The sequence below is a fragment of the Camponotus floridanus genome, unplaced genomic scaffold, assembly GCF_003227725.1.
Source record: "Camponotus floridanus strain SB8 unplaced genomic scaffold, Cflo_v7.5 scaffold159, whole genome shotgun sequence".
Classification (NCBI taxonomy): domain Eukaryota; kingdom Metazoa; phylum Arthropoda; class Insecta; order Hymenoptera; family Formicidae; genus Camponotus; species Camponotus floridanus.
The window spans coordinates 192,407-214,542 of NW_020229280.1; the positions used below are offsets into that span (position 1 = coordinate 192,407).

Below are 22,136 nucleotides of genomic sequence, written 5' to 3' on the forward strand. Positions count from 1 at the left end.
TATATTGAGACAATTTATTGAGACTTGATATTGAGCTGATATTGAGACTTTAAAAATAAAAATTCTGGAAGAATTTGAAACGAGAGAGAGAGGAATCAGAAAGATATTGAGGATCATGGAGCTATGGCAGTTAAACCTAATCATAAAGCGCAGAAACAAACCAAAAGAGAGAAGACTAATAAAGAAACTTATAATTTAAGAAAATCTAACAAATTTAAATGCTACGAATGTGGTAAAATAGGACACCGAGCTGCCGACTGTTATTTTAAGAAGAGCGAAAATAAACACAGTGCTAAAAATGCTACTGAATCATTTTATGTAAAAGAATAACAATGCTTACACAATAGCGAAGGATCTTGGTGTTTAGATAGCGGTTGTACAGCACATCTATGCAATGATAAATCGAAGTTTATTCAGATAAATCCAGTTAATTACGAAAAATTGAGCTTAGCTACAAATGCTTCAGCTATGGTTAAAGCTAGCGGTAATGTTGGTATTACTACATCATTTAATAATAATGCTAAACTAGTTGAATTTAGTGATGTACTATATGTTCCGGATTTAAGAGCTAATTTAATATCTGTTGCAAGAATTATAATAAAAATGGCAAGATAAAGGCAATAAAATAATCTTTGGAAAGCGTGGAGCCGTCATAATAGGAAAAAATAGAAAAGCTAAATTAAGGGCGCAACGTGTTGGTAATCTTTATTATATACAAGAAAAAGAAAACATTGCCAGAAATAGCTATAATAACAATGACAATTATCAGTTTAAATTATGGCATGAAAGGCTAGGTCACTTAAATGCAAGAGATTTAATGTATCTTGTGAAGAAGCAACCGGAATATTCATCAATGAAGAATTAAAAATACCTACATGTGAAACTTGTATTCAAGGTAAATTGACATCTATGCCTTTTGAAAGAAATGTCAGACAGAGATGTTCAAATCTGTTAGAAATTATCCATTCGGATGTATGTGGTCCTATGAGTATTGAATCATTTGGAGGATCTAAATATATGATATCTTTTACGATTATTTGCGACTGAAATCTACTTTTTAAAACGGAAGGATGAAGTTTTCCAAGCATTTAAAGATTTCAAAAATTATGTAGAGAAAAGTACCTGTCAAAAAATAAAATATTTGCAAACCGACAACGGACGCGAATACTGTAATGAAAGATTTGACACATTTTTAAAGGATGAAGGAATTCAAAGACGTCTTACCGTACCTCATACACCAGAACAAAATGGTATAGCTGAACGGAAGAACCGTACTATTATAGAAATGGCCATGCTTTTGCAAGCTAATTTGTCTACAGGATTTTGGGCAGAAGCTGTGTCAACTGCTAATTATTTGAGAAATAGATGTCCGACAAAGAGCTTAAATGGAAAAACTTCATTTGAAATATGGACAAACAGAGTACCGAGTTTGAAGCATTTGTGAACTTTTGGAATAAAAGCATATATTTTGAACAAAGATCCACGTAAGAAGAAATTTGATTCAAGATCGAAAACTGGTATATTTATTGGCTATTCAGATAAGTCCAAAGCCTATCGGGTATGGATCCAAGTGAAAAAAGAGTCGTTGTATCCCGAGATGTTAAGGTATTAGAAAATTTCTGTTATAAAAATATCAATAAAGATCATCAATATGATGATACTAATAAAGAATTAACGCCTAATAAAACATTCATTTATATATCGAACGAAAAGGATACGAAATCATTGGATGAAGTTCATCTAGATGTTTCTAATAACGAAAGATAAGAACTGAAAGAAATTAATGAGCAAGTATGTGAAGATCTATGTTGAACTCGAGGAAGACCAAAAATATTACGAACTGGAAAAAGAGATCATCCCAAAAAATTGTTTCATCATCAAATAACTCCTATTACTGACAATTGTAATCCAGAAAAGGGTGCTGAAGAAGAGGATGCAGAAGAGACACAATTAAATCTTAATAATAATAATAAAGATGAATCCGAGGGTAATATGGATCATGAAGCAAATTTAATTATGCAAGCAGCAAATATGACAGAGATATCCATAGATGAGGCAATGAATGGAGACGGTCATAAGGAATGGAGACAAGCAATTAAATCTGAGATAAAGAATTTAATAAAAAACAATACATTTGAAATTGTTGAGCGTCCCACAGGTGGAAAGGTGATTGGTTGCCGAGTTGTTTTAACAAACAAATTTAAGTCTGACGGCAGTCTTGAAAAGCGAAAAGCACGAATGGTAGCAAAGGGTTTCGCTCAACGGCCTGGTGTGGATTTTATAGATATCTTTTCATCGGTGGCACGACTAGAATCTATTCGTCTGATAATAGCAACAGCGGTTGAGTTAAATATGCCAATTGAACAAATAGATATAACAGGTGCCTATTTATATGGATATCTTCAGGAAGATATATATATGGAGAAACTTACTCTACTAGAAGATTGTTTAAAAGAGTTAATAAATGATCGAGACGAAAAGAAACAAATACGAGCTATCGCCAAGGAGTTAATTAAGGATTTGAATAACAGTAATGTTATTTAAAAAGGGCCATTTATGAACTTAAACAAGCTGGGAGACAGTGGCATGAGAGACTAAGCAAGAAATTAAAGGAATTAAATCTCGAGCCTACTATTTCTGATCCATGATGTGTGTATCGTGGCAGAAGGGGAAGTCACATCTTATATATGATTATACATATATATGATTATATATGATTATATATGTGGATGATATGTTAATTACATCTACCGATCCGAATTGGATTAAAAGCATCAAGATGGAATTATCTAAGACGTTTGACATGAAGGACTTAGGAAAGGCTAATTATTGTTTAGGAATAGAGATACAACAAGAACAAGGAAGAATTATTCTATCTCAAAGAAGATACATCTTGGACTTATTAAAGAGATATGGAATGGAAAATTGTAATCCAATAGCTACACCTATGGACAAAGACACTATCCTTAATAAAGCAAATACTAATGAGAGGGACAAAAGGAGGCCTTACAGGGAGTTAGTGGGCGCATTAATGTATCTTGCAGTAACAACGAGACTCGATATTGCCCATGCTGTTAGCGTTTTCTCTCAACTTAATGACTGTAACACGACAATTCATTATGCAGCGGCTAAGAGAGTTCTTAGATATTTAAAAGGTACTGTTAATTATGGTATAGTTTTTAGGAAATCTGGAGATCTTGTTCAATTGTACGTTGACGTTGACTGGGGAAAATGCAAAATGAATAGAAGGTCATATTCAGGCTATGTAATAACTTTATCCGGAGGCCCCATTAGTTGGAAATCACAAAAACAGCGCATGGTTGCTCTTTCATCTACCGAAGCCGAATATATGGCTCTTACTGAGGCTACCAAGGATGGGATATATATTTGAGAATTTTTTAAAGAAATAGGATTAGATAAGTTTACAAAGCTATCAATTTATAATGATAATATAGGAGCTCAACATCTAGCAAAGTCATGTAGTACATCCTAGAACAAAACATATTAATATAAGATTTCATTTTGTTAGAGATGCTATAAAGCGATCTAACTTTATTTTAAACTACATGTCTTTCGCACAAATGCCCGCTGATGTACTTACTAAACCTCTTGTTAAAACAAAACATTATTTTTGTATTGATACTATAGGTATAAAGAACATTGATGTCTAACTATTTCTATTTTTACGACTATATGTTTGTTAAAGCGCGTATTGAGAGGAGGTTGGTATTAATCTTTTAATTTAGTTATTTAGTTCATTTTGCAATCCGCGCTTCCTGACATGATGGCGCTACTATCACGACTTCCGTTATCGTTTGTTAGTTCGCGTAAGCTACTCAAATGGCTTGCATAAGAAACATCACGTTTTGTTAACCGTTCTTAATAAATCTGCTTTTACGAATCTATTCACATCTTATTTTATCGAAAAGCCCTAATAGGTGGGCCCAGGACTTAAAGCCTTGTGAAAGCAAATAAGTAAGTGATTATTGAAACGGTCCTTTCTCGACGCTCCGGAACGGCTCGTCGGATAGCCAGGATTCGAGAGGGAGAAATAAATCAGCTTGTGCGAACATTGTTCTTAAAACTAGATGTGTGTTTATTGAATGAATGAATTATGTACAAGGTATGTAGGTGTGTATGTGGAAGTATAAATGTCGGTGTGTATGCTAATGTTTAAATGTTGCAGTGTATATACTAAAGTATAAATGTCGGCATGTTTGTAATTAACTAGGAAAAATAATATCCGGTGTACAAATCGGAACGGTAGGTCTTGCGCGGGTAAGAAATATACAACGGGCGCACGAGAAAAACTAATATCGGACGATCACGGAAACGCGGACTAAATCTACGAAAAACGAGATGAGTATTCGGGACGGACACGGAACCTAAGTCTAGAGTTGTATCGTCGACGAGGCTGGTTTGTCAGTACGGCGCAGAATTGCCGGCGACACCCCGTGCAGTCAGGCGTTTGCCTCGACTAAGACTGCGTACAGGAAAACCCGGAGTTACCCGATGGATCGGACGACAAGTCGTCTCGGACTGGAGCCGGAAAACCGGAGACACCCGGTGGATCGAGGAACGCCTCGACCGGGACTGGGACAGGAGCCGGAGTTGTCCGGCGGGAGTCGAGAGACACCTCGACCAGGATCGGCTTCAGGAAGCCGGAGACACCCGGTAAATCGAGAAACATCTCGACCGGGTACGGGAGCCGGAGTCACTCGACGGGAGTCGAGAGACACCTCGACCTGGAGCGGTTTCAGGAAGCCGGAGACACCCGGCGGATCGAGGAGCACCTCGACCTGGAGCGGTTTCAGGAAGCCGGAGACACCCGGCGGATCGAGGAACGCCTCGACCTGGAGCAATTTCAGGAAGCCGGAGACACCCGGCAGATCGAGGAACGCCTCGACTGGGATGGGATGACCGACACCGGGGAGCACCCGGTCGAGCCGAGGAGCATCTCGGCCCGGGCGAGATCTGGTCAGGATCTGGCCTCGATGCACTGATCGTGCCGGCTTTTATATCCGGCCGGAGATCTCCTACCTGGCGACGCAGGTACCAGGACTCAGGGGGGCACGACTGCGAAAATTTGGGAATATTTGGACAGAGCGAGAGAGAGCGAGACAGCAAGCGCAAATCGGTGAGAGCAAGCGAGAAAGCGAGCGTGCGAGCGAGAGAGCGTGCGAGCATGCATGGTTGCGAGCGAGATAACAGGTATATAGCGGATACGATTAGACAAGCGAATACAGAAATAAATAATATATTTATTGAAAAACGACAACTAGGATTATAACGAGGCGCGGACGCATCGTTATAATATAATAAAATATATAATACTGAAGTTATGTGCATCTTGTAAAATTACGAGAATGGCTTCTCACATAGGAAACACGACGAGAATAAATACACTTAATAAAGATAACTATGATACATGGTGTGTGCAAGCGGAAGCACTTCTTATAAAAAACGATAATCACAAAAAATTATATTTAAAACTAATTTATGTGAATTTATGAGATTAATACAAATTAAGAACGGCCTGATATTAATACGTATTATAAATATATAATTTCTTTTTATTTAAAGAATTAATTAAATTTCTGGAACATTTTAATAGATTTATAAACACAATAGATTTTTACAAAACAGTGACCGGAGCAAAAGAAAGAAATTATAAAAAAAAATAAATACTTAAATTATCAATGAATACAGAACTATTAATACAGCTCTTTGTGCTTTAATTGCATTTAAATTATATTGCTGCTGAAGAATATATATTATAAGGAATAGATATAGATTATATAAAAATATTACTATGGAAAAAGATATTGTAAAGTATATGAAAACAGAGAGAGAGAGAGAAAGAGAGAGAGAAAGAGAGAGAAAGAGATGGAAGAAAAAATTTTGGAAATGTCTATAAGAAATGTAAATTAATAGATATCACGAACGATCAAAGCACTGACGAATGAAAATTTGGCGAAGTGTGATGTCATGCCGAATTAATTGTGTGTCCAACTCCGGCCGGTCTTTTGTAATGCTAATTAGCTTTTAATTAAACCAGGAAACCAGGAAACTTGACCCATCCGACATCAATTAGCCCTTGTTTCATTTTAGGCAAATTTGAATTTCATTGGAAAAGCCGCAAATTTAACTTTTCCTAGTTCCTTCGAAAATGTCCTCTTTGTCTCTCTTTCTTTCTTTTTTCTCCCCCGTCTTTTCATTCTCCCTTTTTTTGATAAATCTCATTGAAAGTAGTCAAAAATTAAAAAAAATCAAAGTAAGAAAAGACATTAATTCGCGAGAAGTTAATGCTTTCCTTCATTTTTGACTCAAATTAATACTAATTTTGTACTATGCTATTAAAAAAATTATGATGATCTAAAATTATGTTGCAGAATATTAAGAAATAATGATTTTAACGTTTAGATTTCAAGGAGAAAATATTAATAATTCTTAGGTAGTAAAAAGAATAAGGCTTTATTTAAATTTTATAAAGCAATATATTAATAAAAAACAATTTTTTTGTGATTGTATAATAATAAATATAAATATTATTTCATAAATGAGAATAATAAATATAATATTTGACAACGGCAAATGTAAAATCACATAAATATAGTTCAATTACAATCGAGCAATTATTAAACATAGTGGATCAATAAAATGACATCTGAAATTGGAAATTTCACCTGTTCTGTTTTTATGTATAACTGTTTTTATTGCAAATGCTTAATTTTATAAAATGTTTTAATTAAAGTTGAAATATATAGAAAGATATGGATAGAATTGTCTCTCTTTTTCTCTTTCTTACGCAAAATTGTTCCTTACACAGCTGGAGTGCTTTTTTTTAAACATAATCGACTTTTAAGTAAAAATCACCAAACTTATATTCCTTAAATAATGTATAGGAAATTAACAGATTCCTTGCGCGTCGTAATAATGCGAAAAACTTTATTTTGTATTAAAAATCATATTTCTTCCGTCAAAAGCGTTTCCTTAAAGAGAATTTCGACAAGGAGACTATAGAAGGCTTATTATAGAAAAAAAATGGTTCAGGACTTTTTGATTCAATTTTTAATCAGGAATAATTTGCTCCGTGGGGACTTTTTCAATTACACCCTATATATGCGTCTATTGTGAAATATTCAATTCAATCAAATATGAACAAAATTGAACATAAACTTTTTTTGTTTAATTTTAAATTTACGATTATTTCATAATTTAAAAATTTACGATTATTTTATAATTATATTATATGGTACACGTATGTGTGTGGGGCGAATGCGAAAGACGCAAATGTATACACGTCTTAAAATAAATAATTAATTAAGGAAAAATATATTGGTCTCTTTCTTCTATATGTACATATGTTTATGAATTAATCAATTTCTTTATATGCATATATATATATATATATATATATATATATATATATATATATATATAGTTCAGAAATAATATGGACTTGTGTCGATAAAACTTTATTTATTTATTATAGACTTCATTTTATTTTGAGCTTAAAGTACGCAGAATGATACAACTCTGTTTTTTTCTTTTGTTCTCGCGACCGGAAATGAGAAATCAACGATGATTTCAACATATATCTCGCTTTGTCGATTTTCCATCCGCACAATTATGTGCGCGTTTCCGGGATTCGAAGCGTAGGGAAGTGATAAACAAATTACAAATGCTGTGCTGCTTTGTAGAAATAATTTGCTATCAAGATATAATGTGTATTTACTTTCGACGATCTTTATCGATTGATTATGTGATTTTAACGATGCATAAATGAATAATCATAACAAAAAGAATACTTCGTTGATTTTACAATCAGTACATCGTGAATGTCACGTTATATTCTCAATATAAAGAGTAAATAATATATAGAGTAAATTGTCATTAATTGTTAAATTCGAAAAAAAGTTTATGTATAATCAAATATAAATATATATAATTATATATTAAATACATGTTTATACATATTTTTTTCTCTTATATCTCTATTCCCGTATAATAAAAATAAGAATTGCAATTTTACTTTTTCCAAAATTATTTTTAAATTATTTTTCCATTATTCTTCTTATTTTCCTATATATATATATATATATATATATATATATATATACATATATACATTTAGGAAAATATATATATAAGTATAACAGTTATACAAGTTGTATAAGAAAGAAAAGAAATATACATATATATATATATATATATATATATATATATATATATATATATATAATTATGTTTAAATTTCTTTTTTTCAGAACGTTAAAGTAATTTTCTTTTTAACAAATTATTAAATGAAATTTACTTAATCAGCGCCATTTGTTAGATGAACTGCGCTGCTAGTAGTATATGTGGTTACATACGATCCGGCGCGATTTATATGGATTTATAGACCCTATCTTCATCTAAAAACTATATCTGTATGAAAACCCGGGAAAAAAAGTTTATAGATAATTATACACAAATATATAAATTTAAATATAATTACATATAATTATATATATTAAGATCTATTTATACTATCATTTATATGTTATTTTATATTGTTATATCAAGATATTTATAACTCCATATCGAATTATGCAAAATTATATTAGAATTCTTGCTTGAGTATTATACTTGATATAATTTTATATAATTTGATTTGCAAATATTTTTATAAAATATTTTGCTTCAATTTAATTTCTGATACAAGTTTTTTAGTGGAGCAACTTCAGATTTCAGATATTAAATTGATTTTGTAAGTCGGACAAATAAATGTCCAGTGAATAAATGAAAATGATCAGTTCATTATATACGTAAGATGTAAAATTCAATATATATTTATATAAATAAAATTTTATGTATATGTGTGTGTGTGTGTGTGCGCGCGCGTGCGTGTGCGTGTACGTGCGTAGAAGAGAATTGTTTTATGCGTATCACTTTCCTAAGTCATATTTTTCATCAATTTTTTATTATTAAATATAAAATTACATTTAATAGCAAAAATATAAAATAAATAAGAAATAAGAAATACGGAAGCAAAAAAATAACTTATTTTTCTTATTTTGTACAAACATTTGAAAAATCAGTTATAATTCACATAATTTTTGAAGCAACTTATGTCTTTGAAACAATTTATATCATGATTAATTGATTTCACAATGCGATTTTATTCTAATTTATTTATTTTTTAAATAAATTATTGTAGAACATTTTATATTTATTTGATGTGATTTGATTTATCATGTTTTCTAAATCATAGTTATCACAAAGTTTTTTAAATCCTATATTCATATTTTTATACTTTCGGTATTTTTAAAATTCATGCTTAACATATACACACATTATATGTGTATATACATTATATATACATTATATTTATCATTGATATAGTACGATAACTGTAATATATTATTTACTATTTTATTGGATAATTTTCGATTTATTAATATGTGAATGTATTTGATTATTAATATACGCAAATAAAAAGCTATTAAAATCAAAGTGCAAAAAACAACACGTATAAATAATTTTCTTTAAAAGAGACTAATTAGTCAATAAATTATTAATTAATTAATTAATTATTAATGATAATAATTAATAATAATAACAATAATATTTTATTAATTGAAATGAATATTATTATTTTCTTCTTTTTCTTATAATTTCTAAAAATAAAATGATCAAAATATATAAATTTATTTGAAGTTAGAATTAATTAATGACTTTAATGTATTAATGAAATGTACGCAGTAAAAAATTTTGTGTTAAATTTAACATATTTTACATGTCCCAATTTATCCACTCTAATTTTAATGTTAATTTAACAGAAGGCAGGTATGTAAATAAATAACAGAAGGCAAGTATATAAATAAATAACACAAGTAATATGTTTAAAAATTAACACAAAAGTGTAACACTTAAACTTTATCTGGAAATAAAGTTTATGTTAAATTAACATATTTATAATGTTAAATTTAATTAAAAGAAAATGTTATTCTTACATTTTTATGATAATAACAGAAATAACAGAAGAGATATGTCGATCTAACATATGTAAACTGTTATAGAGAGAAAAATAACATAACTTACCTATTTATTTTATCATATAACATATTTCATCAAAAATTCATGCATTTACATATTAATTGTGTTATTTTAACTCTTAGGTGAATATTAACTCAACGCAGAAGTGTTAAAATAACGCAACGATAATATGTTACATTAACATAAGAGTATATTAAAAATTTAACATAAAAATTTTTACACGAGAAAATTTTAACAGAAAGATGTTTTTTACCGTGTATTATATATTGTCAAATATTAATATATTAACAGTAATATATTAATTAAATGATTGCGTCAATAAAGTGTTTATCTCCGTGTAAATGCATTCTGAAAGGAAACCTCGATTAGCGTATGATAATAACGAACTGCGAGCGGAAATGAAACGGCGTTTAACTATATAATGAAGAATGGCTGCGCGCTTATATAAGAAATTGATAACAATGAATTATTTTGCTATTAATACAGATGCGTTTCATGTTAATCACAAAACAGTTGTATATTTTAGTTGTCTTTATTTTGGAGATGATTTATTAACATCATTCTCGACAGAGTGATAAAGAGAAATATAAAAATATTTCTCTAAAAAATGTATAAAATAAATTATTTCCTTTTTTTATTAATTAATACGTTTTAATCTTTTTTTATTAATTAATACGTTTTAATTAGTGGGGAAACAGAACTTTGCCTATGAAATAATTGTTAACAGCTTTGTTTGCTTATATCTTATAACGTTTGACAAATTTAAAATAATTTTTAATATTTCTTTAAGAGAAATAAAATTTGAAATATCTCTTGCCTTCGTTTTTTTCACTCGCTATTTATCTTTACACTTTTATTACGCAGTTTATTTAAAAGAATCGATTTGTTCAATCGAATAATTCGTTAAAAAAAAGTGCAGTCGCATTTTTCTGGTGTATTGTATTCAGTGCATTGTTATATTCAATGAGTCATAGAAAGAATTGTTTTTATTGTTACTTCATTCATTTTTTCCTTGAACCATTTTTCTCTATTGTAAGCTGTTCTTGAAAAAAATCACGATACGCGGTCGCTTTGAGACCACCTTGTATACGTTACATTTACAATATAAGAATCCGTTCACACACATAGAAGTTGTCGACGCATCTGAGGTCGTTGTCAGCTAAGAGCAACGCAGCTCAATGGCAGTGATGGTGATGATGGTGGTGGTGGTGGTTGGAGGCGGTTGATGGTGCTGATGGCGTTAATGCTGGGACTAGTGGTACCCGAGACCCTACGTGCTCTCGTCGTCGCCTCTTCCTGTCAAAGTCCGCGCTACTAAAAATAATCGTCCTCCTAACTCGAACGTCGCGATGTTTAAAATTTTTCAGAGTCACAATCGATTGTTATTAATTGCGACGAAAATGATTTCGATCGTCCGAGCAAATTGAATTTCTTTTCTCGGTTGACACGAGTCCTATAAGTGATAAAATGAAAAAAGAACGGAAGAACACGCAATTACAGGTGCTGTGTACAGGTGCTGTGTATATGTGCTGTGTGTTAGGTAATATATATACATGCAATATATGTATACATGTATTTTAATTAATTAGTGAATTGATAGAAGTGATTCTCAATAGGATGTATTTTTTTATAATTTATCACTAATTTTCAATTTTTTCTAGCTTTGCATGCTTCCTTTAATTAATGGAAAATGTTTTCTAAGAAAAATCGATCTTAACATATATGTAATATAATCAATAGAAAAGAAAATTTTAAGTTTTTATTATAGGGAACTAAATTCAATAGAATCAACTAAATTCAATATATTTATTTAATCATATCTCTTTTGTTTTAGATATAATATATAATTAATTTAAACATATAATTTAATGATACATTTTAATCGTGAGAATTAAATTGAAAAATAAAATAGCGATAAATTATTCTCTTTACTGAATCTTCCGTATTTAAAGGTTATTGCATCGATTTAGAATCTCCATAATTTATTCCTCTACAACAGGCACGCGAATAAACACCTCTCACAAGTGATTATTCTCTCGTGCATGATGTCATTAATTATTATGCAAGTAGCCTATACCACAAACATCGTTTCTTTCGTAATCAAACGAGCGGCAAACACACGTGCATTATTAATTAAGTGCCATTGAGCATGATGAAAATAGCTCCAATCATGCTCCAGTCTATACGTTAATTAAATTTATTTGCATCGTAATAATATACATATATGAAGATTAAAATTGAAAATATTTATTGAAGTTATAAAATTGTAAAAAAAAGAAACATAAAATAACATGAAAAAAATCTTACATAAAAAAAAAAAATAAATTTAAGAAAAAGAAAAGGACAAAAACAAGATGAAATCCCTTTAATGAAGAAAAATATAAAAAATAGAATAAACCTATTTTATTTAATTTCAAAAATATTTTGCTTTTTTTTGTCATTATTTACAATTAATATCAAATTAATATTGAAAAAGAATGTATATTTATTTGTCTATCGAAGAAGTTTTTCTTTTTCAAGAAAAATAAATAAAAATAAATTAATTTCTTTAAAAAACTTCTAGTTTAACAAGTAAAACGAGGTATAATAGGATAATTATACGTACATTAAAATTATAAGAAAAATAAACAATTTTATATTATAATAAGGAATAAATTTTGCAAGTTTTGGAATACTGTGCTTTTGTTATAGTATAGTCACTTGTAATTTTTAAATCAAATGAATCAAACCACATTTCGGGCGCTAGCATTCATACGCGCGTGTCCGCTCGAGTTTCGAACGAACAGTGTGATTCGGTTTTTCATTCGGATATTCCCCTCATAAATTCGAAGGCATTAACTGTCTACCTTCACCTGCCTTGAACTCGGGGGGCCTTTTCTTACATTCACAGAACAGGAACTACGGTAGGCGCCTCTTAGGAATGCACCTTCCTCACGTTCGCGATCTATTCGTATGAATTCGTGAATTTCTTGCTCCCGAATTCGACTAACCGGTACTTAATCAGTATTATTCCTAAAATAAGAGGAAGAAGAAAAAATGTCATTTTTTTCTTTTTTTTTTTCTTTTTTCCTTGTTCTCACATTCGGTATGACAATCGGATATATAGGCGTGAGAGAAACGCAGTCGAGGAAATGAAGAACAATACCGTTCGCCTACCTTTTAGAGACTTGAATCCGCCGTATAATCATACGGTAGAATTTATTATATATGGAATGTCTGATCTTCGTTATGGTGTAAAATTCTAATAACAATTCCTCTGGAACTTCCAAGAATTGTGATGTACGTTTTTTGAATCTAAGTAATAAATATTAATTAATGTAATTAATTATATATACATAAATACTAATACTGTATTTATATGTACATATACATAAATTATAAAAAAAAAAATATATATATATATATGTTTATTTATTTATATGCAAATTATTAAAAAAATATTTTAAAAATTTATAATTGTGATATTAACAATAAAATGAATATTTATATATTATTATATTTTGTGTGCATATTTCATTATTTTTTCATATATGTGAATTTTTTTCTAGAACCTACTTTATACATATACTTATACATAATAAAAAAGATAAAATAAAATAAAAAATAATTTATTAATTAAATTAATTAATTCAAACTTTTCAATCAATTAATGTGTATATGTATTACAATTTACGTAAAAAAATTTGTATCTGATTAAAATATCCTTCTTTTTCAAATTTTCTTGAAAGTTAATTAATAAGAATTGCTGAATGGTGCTTGATTGGTACTTAATGGAATTGACGGACGTGAGATTAGGGGAATTCTATTTTTCTTTTGTATATGTAGGGACGTGTATACTTATGCAATTCCATTTGTAGCATTATATACATATATGCTTTGTAGGAAATATTCTTTGTTGCGGTTGCTGTTGCCACCTGTTGCTATACAGCGCAATTAATATGCAGAATTTCTTCTGCAAAACTGCTACAAATATCAAAGTTGCAAACACAGAAAAAATATAATTTTGTATATTTTTATCTTATTAAAAGTTTAATAATTAAACTTTTATCTAATTAAAAGTTTAATAATTTAATAAAATAAATGTACAAAATATATTGTATTTGTTTTTATCTATAATTGTAAGACATTTATTTTTTAAAATCTGTTGCGCTCAAAGTATTTTCAGAAGACATATAAAAATAAAAAGTTATTAAAAAAGTTATTGAAAGTTTTTAATAATTTAATAAAATAAATTATCTTATTAAAAAGTTTAAATAATTTAATAAAATAAATGTATAATATAAATTGCATTTTTTTATCCAAAACATTTGTTTTTCAAAATCCGTTATTCTCGAAATATTTTTAAAGGGTCTATGTCATACATGCAATTGTTTAGGATAATATTTCTTTTATTTTTATTATTTTATAAATTTCCAACAAATTAATAAATTTTTAAATCTAAGAGTATTAAAATATCAAATACAACGAACATAAAATATATGTATGTAAAAAGACGGGCGTATGTAGTATAATTCTCTGTATATTACTCTCTTGAAATGCTTGCAGCTGCTCTTGACAGACGCATGTGGCGGTGCAATGCGCTGATTAGTCTCGATTAAGATTGATTCGCTCGCGAAATCGTTCGAACGATCCTTAACGATGACGTCGGACGGTCAAGAGTATTTTTACATTTAGCGAGTTGCCAACGAATATTTAGCTTATATATTTTGCTAATATTTCGTTAACGATCTCACGATATTTACATTTAATTCGCTGAAAAAAAGGAAAGGAACGGAAGCGGAAGTTATTGTCTTGTGTAATAATATGCTGAGATATAATTGCACCGTTATCTACTCGCGATAATTCGCTCGTTGACTTTTTCTTCGACGGAATTGAATGCCCTTAAAGGTACAAATTTTGCGAAAGTAAAATCGTTCGTGAATCTTGTAAAAATAACCCTTTATTTATATAGATATTTTCTTCGATGAGAAGATAAGTACATTTTTAAAATTAATAACAAGCAAGTGTAATCCTGATACACATCCTATTTCACTCACCTTTTATGTTGACGAGAATGTGAAATAGATGACTCAATAATTTCTCATAGTGGGTTCATATTAAATTTCCAAACGGTTAATTAAATTTAATCGGCGATATCTTGCATATCAACAATGAAAAGATTAATTTTAATTGAGTTTAGTTGAGTTTTATGGGTTTAATTTAATTAATTAATTTAATTGCATGCGATCAATATATAATAATAGTCATAGTTATAAATATTAACTTTTATTTGTAAATACAAATAAATTAAAATCTTTTTTTTTTACTAATAGGAATTTTCATGTTTTAAAATACTTTTGATATGATATTAATATTTTATAATTCAATTATTATATATTAGCTAAAAAATTTTTTAAATTATTAAGAATTTTGATTTTTTTATTTCTTTATGCAATTGTTTTTATTTGCCGATGTTCTTTTGTATGTACGCATTAATTCAAGGAAGTGTAAAAACTTGTGGCAAACATTTCTTGGAGGAAGTCAAGTTCGAAATTATGCCATGGGAGTTGTCAAGGCCGCGACCTTTTTGAAGAGCACAATAAACTCGAAAAGAATTCGCAGGGACAGCGCGATGCGATGAGAAAAGGAAACAAACGGGAATAATTCGTGAATAAGTCATGATGCTAGCTATTTACGTTCCCTTGCGCGTTATGAAAATCATGGCGGAAGAAAAGCCAAATAATTCCATGGGATGGGATAAATCTCCTTGTGCATAACTACTGCATTAACAAAAATGTTTTCCTAAAAATGTTTTGCTATTTACATCTACAGATCTTACTAGATATATTTTTTTAACTAAACTGAGATTTATAATTTAAAAGTGTTTATATTATTAATAAATTTAACATTTACAACTTTATTAAATAACTTTTAAAAAATGTATACATATATATATATATATATATATATATATATATATGTATGCACGTATGCACATATGTATACATATAAATATATATATATATATATATATATATATATGTATATATAAAATTTCGTATTATGTAATATAATTACATATATAATGATATAATATATTATAATATAATATAATACTTTTAGTAGTCCAATGCCGCAAATTTTCAAATATTATACATAAATCAAAATATTATATGTATACAGGGTTGGGCAAAAGTCCGGAAACGGTCAAATATCTCGAAAAGGATCAACTATAGCGAAAAATTGTAAATAGCAAAGTTGTAGGGCTTAAAAAAATGTACCTAATGATGACTAAAAATTTTACTTTGAGTGGAGGACGAAGATCATATAAAAGTCAAATTGAATTTTTTAAATGGAACTGCCTACTTTTTATTGCATATTCTTATAGCTTATCTTGAGACCTTTCCAAAACACTACAGACAAATGTTTTTTCATTAAGTACTTTTTGAGTTATAAGGCTTCAAAGTTTGCAGTACTTCGATATAAAATGCAAAATATCTCGTAAAATATTTAGTTTTCGGTAGTCTTACCCTAATACTTTTATGCACAGGATAATGAGACAAAACTATTGGTGCAAAGAAAACATATGATTGTTTATGATAAAAAATGTGTAATTTGCAATGCACTTTTTGTTATAAACAATCATGCGTTTTCTTTGCACCAATAGTTTTGTCTCATTATCCTGTGCATAAAAGTATTAGGGTAAGACTACCGAAAACTAAATATTTTACGAGATATTTTGCATTTTATATCGAAGTACTGCAAACTTTGAAGCCTTATAACTCAAAAAGTACTTAATGAAAAAACATTTGTCTGTAGTGTTTTGGAAAAGTCTCGAGATAAGCTATAAGAATATGCAATAAAAAGTAGGCAGTTCCATTTAAAAAATTCAATTTGACTTTTATATGATCTTCGTCCTCCACTCAAAGTAAAATTTTTAGTCATCATTAGGTACATTTTTTTAAGCCCTACAACTTTGCTATTTACAATTTTTCGCTATAGTTGATCCTTTTCGAGATATTTGACCGTTTCCGGACTTTTGCCCAACCCTGTATATGCATTATTTTACTCATGTTATTTCTCTTTTATATTTTGATAAAATTTTAAAAAAATTTCTTAATTTTGTGCATTTAATTATTGTATTGCTTCTTTTTTGTTACAGATGCAGATCGTTGATAAATGACGTACATGTGAAAAGTGAGGTGTTTTAGTTTATTTTATTTTTAAAACCTGTGATGTTAATATTTTATTTGATTTAATATTTGAATTCGATAAATGTGTATTGTGAAATTTATTGTGTGATCATAAACTAAGAGAAAGATGACGTCGCTAATTCAAAGAGACTTTGGATCCCAGAGAAAAAGAGAATCCACTAGCAGCACTGCGTCCAGTTATTTGTTAGTGAGTATAATAAATCAATAAATCAATAATATAAAATAGTCACTATATGTCATAATTTGCAATAATGGAAAATATTATAATTAAATTTTCATAATTGAAAAAATATTTTGAAGAAGATATGCAGGATTTATTTAATAATAATTTAAAAAAATCTTATACATACTAATATTACATATATTGTACATATATATGTGTATGTGTGTGTGTGTGTGTGTGTGTGTGTGTGTGTGTAATGTCTTAATAAATTCTTATTATAAATTAAACTTAATTGAAGATATAATTTTGTCTATTTGCTTTCCCAATATTTTATTTCATTTTCTGAAATTTCAATTTTTTAAAATTTTATTTTTCAATTATTTTATTATAAACCACAAATTTTGTTTGCATAAAATATTGATTTTTATTTGAGAAAAATTCTCCTTGGCGAGAAAAAAAATATATTCTCGTCGAAACATTTTTTGAGAAAAAATCGATTCGACACCTGGGTGGTTCTAGAACACCCTATAGTCGGCAATTCGCACGTGTCTCGACGTGAATATCCGCGCGGGAAGCTGGGATGCGAATAAGCGTGTCCTTTGCCGCTGCAAGAGAGGAAATTGCGTGACGCACAAGAGAAACTGACGCCATTTATCACAGTGAGGCGAGGGAATAGCGAGTGCTGTCGCACGGAAATTTTCGGCGAGTCTGGAAAAACTTCGCTTTGATTACCTATGCGTGCGTTATTTCTATTTTTTATCTCTCTATATTTTTTTTCTTCGAACACGAGCCGAGAATTTAAAATTCAACATTCCCATTGTGAAAATCACACGACGTTGTGATGTTTCGCAAATAGAAAAATGACAAAAAAATTTAAAAAAAGAAAACGAAAAGATATCAGCGTATAAGATATCGAAGAAATTTTGAGAGACCAAAAAAATATTTTTAACCGAAAAGATAAATGCAAGTTACCTTTTAAATAATTTAAGAGTTTTATTATTATTGCAGATTATTTTATCAATATAAATATTTAAAATCAAGTTTTTTAAAATAAATAAGGATATTATATGAAAATATAAAAGACAATACTTTTCGTAAATTAAATTTTTGAAGAAATGTTGATGAAACTTTAGAAAAGAGGATTCAATTTCTAATGACATTTGATCATGATCATGATCATTGATTATTATATTATTAAGATTGATTTCCTTTCCTAGACTTTTATTACATTTTATTAATATTTTGTTAACATAATTTATTAGTGTCTAAAAAATAATTAAGAATAAATTTATTTTGTATATATATATATATATATATATATATATATATTTATTGTATATATATATATATATATATATAGTATATGTTTACAATATAAATTATCTCAATAATCTTTTTAAAAATATGATAAACGTAAAATGTGACAATATATCTCTTTTTTAAATAATATTTTCGAGATAAATATTGAACAATATAGAGGAAATATAAATGACAATATACATAGGATACACGAAAAGTGATGGAAGGGGTTAAAATGTTCCAGGGGCGGAAAGTAAAGTGTCACTCTGATACCTGGGGAAGCCCGTCGGTGAAATCCTGTCTTTAATGCAAATTTTGTCATGTATCGGGGGCGAGATATCGCATCTTTGTAGAATTAATGTTCGCGATATTTTCCTTTCATTTCCGGTCCCTGGGTAGTTTTCAAAACGTGATAGATCGTCCGAATGTATAGTGCACTGCTTCGTAAAAATCCATTTTGCTTTTGAAAAATTGTGGTGAAAATTGAAGTATTTAGCTAAAAACACATGCGAAAATAGAAAACACAATAAAAATTTAAATACTAATAATATAAAACGTATCTAAACACATTCGTGATATATAACTAAATAAAATTAAATTTTTTCTTGAGAGAAGGAAGCCACATATAAATAAATTTTATTTCTTTAATAAAGAGAGAGTGTGTTGTATTTGTTTTTATATATGTACATATATATGTATATATATTAAGAATTTTCTTTCTTTACATACACACATATATAAAATTACACATAATGAGATAAAAATATATTTTTTAATGTATTTTAATTGCAAAAATATTATAACAGACGACATATTATAACACACCACACCACACACACACACACACACACACACATACACACACACACACACACACACAACAGCATGTATGTAAATCCATTTTTTAAAATTGAGAGATTGAAAATAAGATCGCGATTATATTATTTAACATATAAAATTATGGGCACAAGTAAACCACAAGACGGAACAAATAATGGATAATCTAAAATGGGCTTATCACATGCAGACTCCTACACATATGCTAGATACATGAAAGTTGGGAGGTCACATATTACAAAACTACTCGTGAATATTCAGTAGAGCATTAACTTGCACGTAGCTTAGTTGGGCGAGGACCATCTGTTCTTATCCGCGCGCCGAGTTTAAAACGTTTTTAAGCTGTCGGGACAATGGGGTGGCTGCTAATACGAGGGTCGGCAAGGGAGATGGCGATGATGGAACGGACCTCGTCGTGCTTAGGCATAATCGCGCAGACAGTCCACTTCATATTCGAGGATAATTGTGGATGTTTTTAAAGTGGAGGAAATATCTCTTAAAAAATGAAAGTTATATATATATATATATATAACTTTCATTTTTTAAAAGATCGGAAGAATTGGAAGTTGTCATTTTTACATCAAAAATAGAACTATAGATTCAACATAAAAAAATAATATTTATACAAACGTGCAAAATTTGCTTTATTAATTAAACATGCACAATCGGCAACTTGTATTTTAAGAAAAATATCGAAGAAGAAATATTTAATCAGCATGTATTTATTACACATTTAATAAAGCAAATGAAATTTCCGTCACTACAATTATATAATAATTGTTTTAATAATATTTCTTTTTTTGTAAATTTTACTTAATCAATTTTATAATGACTATAGTTATTCCTTAAGTTAGTTTATAAATTATACTCATTTATTTCGTGAGTTATAAATTATACTTCATTATACATATTTCTTATTCGCAATACATTTAAAAATTTGTGCAATTTCTAATTTTATTTTCATTAGATAATCATAATCAATATATTATTTTTGATATTGTCAAAAACATCATGTAAAGAAAGAAGAGTTTACTGTACGATGGCATCCTTGATGATTTAACGCAAATGCAATACTTTTACAAATGTTGATCATATGCGGAATTCGGGGGATGGTTGGTCCCCTTTAAGTCGCCGATTTAAAGGCGCGCTTCTACATGATAAAAATAATTTGAAAAAGGTATCGTCGTACATTTTGGTGGTTTCGACTTTTAGTGCGCGTGCTGCGCCTTTTCAAATAATTTAACATCGTTTTAAGTTGATTGAAGATGAGATTTATTGGAACGAGATTCACTTTCTCGCGTTCCCTCTTAACCGAATCACTTTCCTCAGTTGCGTAATACTAAAACGCCTTATTATAGATTTATATTATAGATTTATATTATTATAGATTTATATTATTAGTACAAAAAAATATTATAAGATATAAAGAATAGTTCAGATATGAAAGAGAAAGAGAGAGAGAGAGAGAAAGAGAGAGAGAGAGAGAGAGAGAGAGAAAGAGAAGTCGAAAAAACTATATATATGTATAAGTAATTTTTCATAAAATAATTAAAAATCTCATTAAAGTTCAATAAGTTCAATAAATATGTGTAATATTAGTTTTTCCTCAATTTCAAAAATTAATTTTCTCAAAAATAAAACTTTATATAAAAAATGTTTCTTTTATCTTCTTAATTTACTATTATAATATGAATACCTTCCTCTTTTCATATGATTAACATGCCACGCTCTAACTACGTGTCTTCTGTTTTGATTAGATGTTGCTATAGCAATTGAACCAGTTACTACTAGCAGCCGAGTATCGATTCCTAGACAGTGTCTACACATTCATGTTTAAGTTCAGTCACCTACGATACGCGCATTAAATAGCGTCGTAATGATATATTAACACAGCACTCTATAACATTTGGTACATAAACAATCATTCTTTTATACTAATACTATATAGTAATTAATATATTATTGTATAATACAGTATATATAAGTGTGTGTATATTATAAATATATAAAATTCTGCTATAATAATCGATATACAAATACCTCGGAGTTTCTTTACTAGTGATATATGCGGGAAAGTAAAACTCGTTATTTAAATCGCAGAAAATATCACCAGACGATTGCTCCTTGTCACTCGAATTCTGCGCGAGATTAAAGGCAAACAGATGCGAGACGAGGTGTGGGAGGATCATCTCTGTTTTCTTTTTGCCGACTTTGTAGACGAATGAAATTTCTCGGAGTATTCCTCTTTCGAGTCGCGACTTTTTAATATTGCGCGAGACGATATAAATAGTTGGTGATTGAAGTTTGAAATTCGTGTGCGGCAATGATGTCTCTTCTGTGATGCATCGAGACTAAGTGCTTTGGTGAAACAATAAAAATTACTTGAAATAACGTGAAAAAAGAGAAGATAATTTCAAAAAAGATTTTAAAAAATTTTCTTCTTTGAAAATTAAATTTCTTTTTTTAATCTAACGAACAAAGAATCGGTAATGCTGGAGATACGTTTTGAAATATCTTTAAATATTTCGCACAATTTCCATAAATCGTTTGAAATCACCGATCTCTTCGTTAGGAATTTTGAAATATTTTTTTTTTACTTTAAA

The 22,136-nt window shown here is 29.1% G+C and overlaps 1 protein-coding gene across 2 annotated transcripts in view; it reads left to right on the plus strand.

The window, feature by feature from the left end:
* Window positions 1-11,298: 11,298 nt before the first annotated feature.
* LOC105250573 (protein sprint) overlaps window positions 11,299-22,136 on the plus strand; it is a 142,255-nt gene continuing 131,417 nt past the window's right edge. Inside the window, exons 1-2 of one of the 2 annotated variants that reach the window (XM_025406864.1) lie at window positions 11,299-11,581; window positions 17,183-17,421. In XM_025406864.1, the coding sequence (XP_025262649.1) occupies window positions 17,341-17,421 (81 nt within the window). In that variant the 5' untranslated portion in view covers window positions 11,299-11,581; window positions 17,183-17,340. The remainder of the gene's footprint in view (window positions 11,582-17,182; window positions 17,422-22,136) is intronic. The other variant, XM_025406859.1, reaches the window with a different exon arrangement.